Genomic DNA, 10,173 nt, shown 5'->3' on the forward strand with positions numbered 1-10,173 from the left:
TCCCAAACGACCCAGAAGCCACAGGATGCACCTGTTGCTTCAAAGGCAACCCATTGGCATCTTCTGCAGCCCTAAATTTCCAGACAATTGAAAGGGAGGGGGATTTGTGACTTAGATTCGTTCACAACTAGAATGTTGGGAAAAATTTATTGCAAAAGGCAAGCAGGGACTTTTTTATCAAGGTCGCTCAAACCCTAACGCTCCACCCCGGTAGTTTCATAGGGAAATGTTTGAGGAGGAGGAAGCCACACATCTCTAAGAGCACCTAGGAAGCTAGCTGATTGAGGGGAAGGGACCAGGAAAAGGATTGGAGGAAGAGCTTGGAACTGCCTTTTCATATCTAATACGATGTGGAAGGTTATCAAGTTCTCTAACTATTTTCGTTTTAGTCACTGATGTCCGTTTCCTGCCTGTCATAGTTCAGACCTATAGCCTTGAGCAGTTTGTGGATATCTCCCTGGGCATTATTGATCATGTCTATTTCCTGAGAGCTTGTCAAATAGGATGATTCCCTACCCTAGTACTCTGAAGAATCAAAGCAAGGGTCATGGGTGTAATATCTGAGACACGGGCCTTTCACTATTGAGGGAGATTGGGGTAGGCTTCCTCTCCATAACAGGAGATAGCTATCTGCCTTTGGGGGAGTTGGGTTGTTGAAATCGACCAATTGATAAAGCCTTCTGATCAGTGTTGATAATGGGTTGGGATAGGGGATGGGGAAGAGAGGATCTGGGGCTCGTTCATGTTTGAGGGTGTCAAAAGCTTGGAAGTGTGCCCCTGGTGGGGGTGAAAGCATTGTATGGCGGTTGGAGATTCGTCTCTGATTGCAAAGATGAGCATGAAACGTGGTGGGAGAAGATGCAGTATTGAAAGTAGTGGGGTGTGGGGGAGAGTAGGCTAGAAGCAGTGAAGACGTTGGGTGCTGTGATGGGAGGGGCTGGCAGAGGCAAGGATGGCAGCACCACCTGTGCCCCAGCTAAGGTCGAGGCTTCCATTCTCACCTAACGCATTAAAAAACCGCTAACGGTTTAAAAAACGGGTAGGGGCTCATCATCCCCACTGAATTACCCAAAAAAAAAAAAAGGAAAGTGGGGAGAGGGGAAGGAGAACAGAGGTGGTGGAAGGGGGTGATGTGTGCATAGGGAAGAGGAAGTAGAAAGTGGAAGGGGTAAAGGTTTTGGGTTTTTGTTATTGTGGTTCTCTGTGATGGTGAGAGAGAGATACTGGAACCAGGGGCTGGTTTGGGGAAGTGTTGGGTAGAGGACCTGCTTGGGAAACTGTGGAAGGTGGGCCAAGGTTTGCTATATGTATGGCGATGAAAAGAGCTGGTTTACATGTCTGGTTTGGGTTGTTGGATTAGGGATTAGGATGTCCAAGTGTAGGTGTCATGTCAATGCATCCTTGCGTGGGCATTTAGGAATCACTGTATAAAGGGGATTGCATGTTGGGTATGTCGGTGCATTCAGGCACATGTGGGTGGGGTTGTGTCGTGAAATAAGGGCACTGGGGGTTGGCATGTTGAGATTCGTGGGAGGGAGGAGGTCCATGTGTCCTGAGTCCCGACTGGTGGTGGTATGGCTGATGATGTGGGGCCCAGTGGTAGCATTGGTGGATGTGGTTCACATGACGGAATGGGGAGGACCAAGTCCCAAAAAGTGGGAGAGTTTTTGCTTATGGGATGGAGTGCGATTGTGTTACTGATGGTACTGATATTGTCTGGGAGGGGTTTTTGGGGTAAAATGGAGGTTCATTGGATAGGACATTGGATGGTTGAGACGGGATTTACTTTTTGGTTGCTTGTCCCATAAGGTGACCCACTCTATGTTTGAATTCAATGGGCCATTTGAATTTGAAAATATATTAGAGCTGTTGTGGTTCCACATGGATTGTGGTACAGCCTCCTAAGGCTACACGTGCGAATTATGGTGATTTTAGTGCGATCCACTGTATGTTGTGTGGGACTAGGATGATGTTTCCAGAATAAGGTTCCTCTTTGGATCAGCAGTTGGATCCGTTGGCTGGTTGATCTGGGGCATTGAGCGAGAGGGAGTAGAGTGCATACCCAAACTTGACCGTAGGCTTTCAAAGGAATTGGGAACTATTGTAGATTTCTCTCTCCACATATGGCCTGTCAATTAGGCCGTTCCATTGGAGCATCTACTATATTGGCTCCTTTGGCATTTCGTATTCCATATCACCATGATCCAGCCTTCTTCCTGGTGTATGAAGCCCTTTCTAGAACTAGTGTGGTCCATTTCGTGCTGCTTGCAATGGCCATTGTGGTTTGAAGCAGGCAGGGTATGCGAATCAGGAAGTATTGGTACTGATGGAGATCTATATTTTTGTTGGGATTGAGCCAGGTTCCAAGGATTCCACCAGCATTTGGATAGAGCCCAATGGGGGGAAGGTGGTGGATTTCCAGTGTCCTGAGGAAACCCCCACAGTGGTCTCCACTGTGCTTGAAGGTTTGTGGGTGCCAAGCATGTAATGGGCTTTCACTGCCAAAATCCATACCTTTTGTTTATGGTGTCTACTTAGATTCTGAGACCAAGGGGAGAGAATCTCTGTTGAATTGGAGGTGTTTCGTTTAGAGGGTGGATTGAGCGCCTGTTACAAAAGGAAAGTAAAAAGGATAGCTCCCCCAAGTATACCTCGGCAACCTAAGTTAGGTTGTTTGGTATCTTCTTACCCTATTTTTTAATTTTTCTGATGTTGCGTCTCTTGGGATTGAACATACCTTAGAGGGGCCCTTGTAGGCTTTATAGGCCCTTTGAAATGAAGCTTCTGTCCAAATTTATAAATATATGGTATCGTGGTTAGTGGCCTTGTTATCCTTGTATATGGTTGGTACAGTTTGGGGTTAATGTTGGGTAGGTGGAGGTGGAAGCACAGTGTTGGTTGTTTGGCGGACATCCCTTCTTCAGCTGGAAAGGGTTTTGGTGATGGGGAATGGTCTTATCAGGTGAACGTAGTTCTCATATAGTTTAGGTATGGATGGGTTGGGGGGATTGTAAGTGGCTTAGGTTGAGTGGTATTAGTCATGGGTAAGGTTTCTGGGGTTCATTACAAGCAAGGAGGGTCTGAAGATACAGTCTTGGTTGGCAGAGACAGAGGGAAGGGGAGAGGAGGCTAAGCTTCAGGCTCTCAGATGAGAAAGAGAACTGGAGAGAATCAATCGCTCGTTCCTTCTCCCATAAATTTCACTCCTGTAAACCTTTTTCTCCTAGTAACCTCACAAATGCATCTAATGTGCACATCAAGTTGTGCCAAAGCACACAAAAAACACAAACATATTAGTATGCCAACCTTGCATATCACAACACTCTAAATTTTGGGAAGTTCAGTGTGTAGATTTGGTTGGGGCCTAAGTTGCATGTATGCTTTTGTGGCTTTAGAGTAGTGTATCAATTGGAGATGAATCTGATATTCACATGGATACTAAAGTATGATGCAAATGTTCTTAAACTATGCCAAAAACTTGTTATGTTCTCTCTATAATGTAAGAAAATATAATTTTAAGATAATGAAGATACATATCACATTTTTATGTTGTACACTGTAGCTGCATATTATGTGTTAATACATGTATTCATACATACATGTAAAGGGCTTGTGTAATATGATCCGTATGATCGTAACCTCATGACCATGAGGTTGTTGCTATCCTAAGAATGAGTTTGACAGTGATGGATGCGAGAGGTCTCTCCATCAGTGTCCAATCCATTGTTCTTGGACAGCTATAATCCACATTGTCATGGTAGTTTATTTTTGACCATGTGGATGACATTATATTTTTCCTATATACATATATCATGTCAGATAGGATGCTTGTCCGCATATAATAGGCTGGACCTGTCCCAGATTGTTCTTGGTCCACATTCACGAAGTTTACTGCAACTTGTGGATCAACTTTACAGTTATCTAAAGCAAGAATTTCAATGTTAATGGCTGTGTTCATTCTCCATGTGAAGAAAAAATACTTGCAGATAGACTAGTGAATATTTGTATGTAGCTGGGGATAATTTTCTGGCCTAAGAAGGGTGAGGACCTTAACCTTTCTCTTAATCCGTTTCATACCCGCGTAAAGGGGCTGGGTTGTATTAGGTTGGCACCCAACATAAGATTTGGCCAAAACTTATCATGAGCTGGGGATAATTTTCCCTAAAATCCGATCTATTATGTCCTTTATGTTTTTCTCTTTTGCAATATGGGGAACACACAGGATGACTCATGTTCTCTATTGCCAGCGATCCTCGGTAAATGCATGCTTTACTTCCAATTTCTTTCTTTGCAACTTCTGTTGAGTCTGGTTCTCTCAAGACTGAAACAAAAGAGCGTAGAGAATCACGAGAGGGTAAAAAGGGAAAGCATAGCGGTAGATGTGAATACAACTCAATGATGACTACAACAACAATATTGATACAACAATAATGATAATACAAAAGTGAACTTATTAAAAAAAATGATAATAATGGTAACAATAGAAGTGTTATAATGGAAGGGTCTTGGCAAGCAAAACCTGTCCACCAAAAAGAAGCTTGCCCCAGCTATAAAGGATCAATTATCTTTATGAACATCTTGGCAAAGGTGCTTGTTTCTTGGTGGCGTGCAATTAGGTTCTAATATTGGTACTAGTGACCATTTTAACTATTCTTCTGTGCAGATTTGCGTGTGGAATACAGATCATTGGGACAAAAGGAAATCAATCACAATCCAGATGCCAACAGGGAAGGCACCTTCTGGAGACACTCGTGTTCAATTCCACTCTGACCAAATCCGCTTGTTGGTCTTTCATGAGACACAGCTTGCTATTTATGATGCATTGAAGCTGGAGCGTGTTCGCCAGGTAATGAACTCAAGTCCAATTGTGCTCAGATTTTTCTCTCTCACATAAAATGGAAAGAACTACAAAGCTACCAGTTCAAAATATGATTTAAACGCTGAAGTACATAGTGCTAAAAATATGTCACAAACTATGGTCTGGACATTTATCAAATACCCACCCACCCCACCAGCATCATCCGTACCTTGGAACTTGCTTCTGTGCGTAGTCTGTGTAGCCTCTTTTTTTTCTTTGCTTTGTGTAGTTGGTATCCTCCCTCTCTCTCTCTTTCTCTCTCTCTCCCTCTCTCTCTCTATATATATATATATGAGAGAGAGAGAGAGAGATTGCCCTCAACCTCATTCCAAACTTCTGCTTTTTGGTAAATTGTGACAAACTGAATTTGAATATGTTGTTTCAGTGGGTCCCTCAAGATATCATGTCCGCACCTATCTCTTATGCAGCATATTCCTGCAACAGCCAGCTAATTTACGCTGCTTTCTGTGATGGAAATGTGGGTGTCTTTGATGCTGATAGCTTGAGACTGCGGTGCCGCATTGGCTCGTCATCATACTTGTCTGCTTCGGCAGCAACCAGCAGGTAACATACACATTTTCAAATTGCTATGGCCAACAAACTAGAGATTCTCATAGAGAACTGCTGATTGTTTTTACATTCTTCTTTTTTCCCCTTCCAAATCATGCATAATAGGCAAAGTATTTATATAGTCCATTGGGATCATGGGAGGCGGATGAGACGATGGGAGGTGATGGAGAGTGGTATGCACCATGGACAGTCATGACCCCATTGGACTATGGCTTTTTGGCATCCATTTGACTTGATTATAATTACTATCAGGCTTTAGATGTATTGCATGCTATGTTACTGACTGGAGTCCCGTAAACGTTGTCTTTTAATTTTTTTTAAGTTCTAGATTTTCTTTCAATTGCAAGAGAAGTTTTTTCTGAGGTGTAATTTATAAGAAATAGGAGTCGGTGGCCAGTTTGAAAGGGCCCTTTTTGTCTTTGAATTTTTTAGTTAAACTTGTCAAATAGAGCCATCTGTCGCTTTTTCTTTCTTGCTCATTCATGCTTCTAAATGCTACAGTTCAATTGTGTACCCACTTGTTGTTGCTGCTCATCCACATGAGTCCAATCAGTTTGCCGTTGGGTTGACCGATGGGGCAGTGAAAGTCATTGAGCCAGCTGAAACTGAGGGCAAGTGGGGAATGATGGTTCCCATTGAAAATGGGGTACTCAATAGCCGGATTGGTGGTTCATCCTCCTCTACTGCAGCTGCTAACCCAAGTACAGAGCAGGTCCCTAGATGATGCTCATGGTGAGCAGGTAACTGTTCATGATGAGCCCATAACTGTTCCATTTTCTTTCTCTGTATCATGATATGTAAAATAGTTTACTTTGCCTCCCATGTTGCCGAGGTAATTTGGAATGGCATAAGGCAGGTCTGCAAATCAATTAGTCCAGGGATTGCTTCTAATTGTTAATTTTTACATGGAAAGGTTGAAATTTATCAGTTTTTTCAAGAAATATTACTTCGAATCAATTGCACTACTGTTGACAACCGGAACCTCATCATGTACAGTGTTTCTATACTCTTGTGATCAACAGTTGAACACAATTTTGATTTTAACAATGTACTGGTTGCACCTAATTAAGGGATAGGTTATGTCATATGCAAGTTTTATTTGAACAAATATTCCGGGGGTGATAACAGTTTGAGATATGAATGCAGCCGCATTACTTCGAATCGTAACCATATATTAGATTGAATGGTGCTATGCTAAAAATTTATGTGTTGGAAAGTATGTTATTTGTTATGGTTGTGCTGCAAATTATATATGTTGCAACTTATTTAAGTAAAACAAAAAGTGCTGGAAATTGGGCATGCATAAGGAGAATGGATTTGGATGTGAATCGTTATGGCCAAATTTCCATACACACTTTATAAAAGTGATAAAAGACAAATATTTGAATATCAATTGGTTATGTAAACCGTCTTTTATAATATCAGAGCAAAACATTCTTACTATACCAATAAAAAATAAAAATATATTTCTGGTTTACTTTTGTATACAATATCTAATAATAGCCACACTTCCCTGCTATTAAGCACATACTTATATGAAACTACAAATGTATGCATATCGCGCAACCTGCCAATATACCAAGAAAAAATAGTGGCCCCAATTTTTGGTAGACTGATCTTATCCCAAGTCATCCCTTCAGTAGGGAACTCAACCATGAGTTTGTATTTACAATATGAGGTATTTGATCCTAAATGAGTCCCTCTATTATATTTGAACCCAATTATGTATGGTTCTTTTATTGAAAACTGGATGTGTTGAGATTTTAATAGCATTGGAGTTGTGGTGAAATAGAGTAGAATATCCAAAAATGCAAGAATTTGGACCACTTCACTGCAAGTGGCTGATATAACCTTATCTGCTACTTCAAGGATGACTCTTCAATTGATTTTCAATCGTCAGAAGATACAAACTTATGCAATGGTTATCATCTTTGTGCAAGAATCAAAGTATTCCCTTCTAGTGTATGCTATATATTTCCTAAGGGGATCAACCTTGCCTGATGTATGTCTATTCCCTTCTAGTGTATGCCATGGTATTTCCTAGGGCAATCAACCTTGCCTGATATATATCTAGATTCTCATCAAAGTAATACTTCGTTTTGTAAATCATTTGCACAACAAAGACATTTGGTAGATTTTATTTTTAAACTTTTAGGTCTCGGTTGCGAGTGTCCCCTCAGGCATTCCGCTCTTCCTACAGTGGTTGGCTGAACTGTCTGTGAAGTGTTGTTTTTAAGGTCTATGATTGCATGGTAAATGAAGGATTAAATAATGGAAGAATCCTATCAAAATTTTCAATGTCACCTGTTAGATATGGGCCATGGCTGCTTATCTCTGCTACCTGTTCTAAGGCTGGACCAATATATATTTTGAAATTTGGGAGAAGAACATGGTACAGTTGGGGGAATAGGTGGGAATAGAGACTCTACTATGAACTCAAAGAAATTTGGCATGTCGAGAGACGAACCCTTCAGCAATGAGCACTTGATAGTATCATATTACCCTAAATGGAGATCTGACTTAGAGAAATGCCCGCTTCTCACAAATTCTTCAGATGTGTGCTCAACATGCACAGCTATGTTTCTTGTGTAAATCCATTCTCTGATAATCTAATTTGATTTGCTCTGTGCTCAAAATAAAATATGGTGGGAGCTTCCTCCTTGGTGTGACTCTATTGGGAAAGGTGGGATGTATCAGAATCTTTTGTTCCTGTAGAACTTTATCCACCATTTCCATTGAGAATATAGGATTTAATATATGCACATGCACACACAAACACATGTGTGATGCTTAGGCATATATGTATGCAGGTAAAATAAGCCACTGTTGTGTGGACATAATGTGATAGTGGGTTACTAACCCCTTCTCTGAGAAGCTTTCCATAACTCACTTGAGCCAATAGACACCAATGGACTTGCCAATAGATGCAGGGTAGCATTCAATAAAGCAAATATACAAACACGGGTGTTCGGGTTCCAGCCAAAATCATCCCCCCCGCCCCCTCAAAAACAAAAAAGACCCTCCTCCCTCACTCAAAATATTATGGACATTTTAGATGAAATGTTTAGCTGAAATTGTAGATTTTTGAGCCACCTCCCTCCCTCTCTTACGCATTTTGGACATTTAGATGAAACGGTTAACTGAAATTGGGGATTCTTGGACACCAAGGAGAAGAAAGGTTTTTAAGTACTCGGCTATGCACCTCAATGGTTTTGGTGCGGTGTATCTGGCTTCCGATATCTTATCTGGCCTTTGTAAGATGCAAATGCTGCTATTTTACACATGACACTTCGAAAGAATTATGTGGAGCCCTTGTTCGAATTAGTGAGTCAGATTTAAAAACATTTGGAGCTACTATATCTTGACTGTCCTTCCTCTCCAGGACTCTGAACAGGTACTTTTGGAACACCAACAGGCATGAAGGAAAAAGGAGTTAAGCTCTATAATTTCACTTTGATGCGGAAACGTAAGAGTGGGTTTATTGTCTTCATGATATTGTCGTTTATCGTATTTTATTCATAAATTGAAAGGTTTGTAGAGGAATACAAAATAATTTTTTTTTTAGTTGGGGCTGAAGTAGCTGGGTTTGTACCATTGAATGCCTTCTAGTCAAGCTGTGGGGGGGAACCCATTCAAAATGATCTAGCTATGGTATACATTTGAATGAATGAGCCCAGATTGGAAGGATATAGTGGCTGTATATAGCATCTTGCCCACACATCCAGACAATCCATGAATCCATTTCTGGAAAGCTTTCATGGTGTCCTCAGATTGAAGGTCCATAGATTCCTCCACACATGAACTTTACATGCACTATAATAGATTACCACTCATATTTGTAATGATCTCAAAATCACACCCGTTTTTTGGGAATTCGATGATCTCTGTCAGTGGTGTCGGGATGATTCATTGCTTGGTGGCACAGTTCGATCACCTAAACTTTTAGGTCCCTTTGTTTATTTTTTCTATACATTTTGTATCCCATTTTTGGGTGGGGAAGTTGGGGTTGAGGACGACCCATTTCAGCGCATTGATCCCTCCCAAAGAGGGAAGGACAATGATATTCCTCAGCAGTTCGAATTCATGTGCAGTTGTGTCCATCCTTGCAGTGGGCAGCAATTTTTCCAAGGTGTCTCTAAAATGCCACCTTTTCCTCGTTGTTTAACTTGTCCATGTCAAAAGAAAAACAGTCTTCTCAATCTAAGTTGAAAGGCTTCAGACTCCGTTTCAAATATTAATTGGGGTGTTTTTCATATTTATAAATTTATATTGATGGTTTGAAGGCAAAGGATGTTTTGTTATTCCCTCATGAGAGAGAAGGTTTAGTGTTATTGTCCTGAGACCTCGCTGTCGCTATGTGCCAGGTGTTTGGAAGAAGCATCCATGGGCCTTAGTAGTTGTTGTACCTTTTTTTCACTGAAAGCAACTGGAAATCTGCCTCTAATTTGTTGATTAGGATTATTCTATAAACCCATTTCAAATATGTGATTTTGATGCAGCCCCCTTTGCTAATGATAGTACCCTCCATATCCCCCAAGTCAAATGCCCAAATCATTGAATATTTCATAAGCTTCTTGGCTTTAATAATTTGGAAGGAAACTCGAAAGCGAGCAAGTGTTTATTTGTGCGTAGTAGAAGATGAAGGTGTATGTTGGTCATTTTGTAAAGCTTATGGTGGTGCCCAATTATCTGATCATTGAACGAACTGGGGACCTTCATGTCACATTTTTACCCAGGAGGAAAAA

The 10,173-nt window shown here is 41.0% G+C and overlaps 1 protein-coding gene across 5 annotated transcripts in view; it reads left to right on the forward strand.

The window, feature by feature from the left end:
• Positions 1-9,881, forward strand: part of LOC18431325 (TOPLESS-related 2) — a 29,877-nt gene extending 19,996 nt beyond the window's left edge. For 2 of the 5 annotated variants that reach the window (XM_088858794.1, XM_088858796.1), the window contains exons 24-27: positions 4,664-4,846; positions 5,244-5,422; positions 5,930-6,168; positions 8,811-9,115. In XM_088858794.1, the coding sequence (XP_088714920.1) occupies positions 4,664-4,846; positions 5,244-5,422; positions 5,930-6,152 (585 nt within the window). In that variant the 3' untranslated portion in view covers positions 6,153-6,168; positions 8,811-9,115. Of the gene's footprint in view, positions 1-4,663; positions 4,847-5,243; positions 5,423-5,929; positions 6,537-8,810; positions 9,116-9,792 lie in introns of those variants that run through there. The other 3 variants (XM_088858792.1, XM_088858795.1, XM_088858793.1) reach the window with 2 other exon arrangements.
• Positions 9,882-10,173: the final 292 nt, after the last annotated feature.

This window comes from Amborella trichopoda, chromosome 2 (assembly GCF_054954075.1).
Source record: "Amborella trichopoda isolate Santa Cruz 75 chromosome 2, AtrichopodaSantaCruz75HAP2 v2.0, whole genome shotgun sequence".
Taxonomy (NCBI): Eukaryota; Viridiplantae; Streptophyta; class Magnoliopsida; order Amborellales; family Amborellaceae; genus Amborella; species Amborella trichopoda.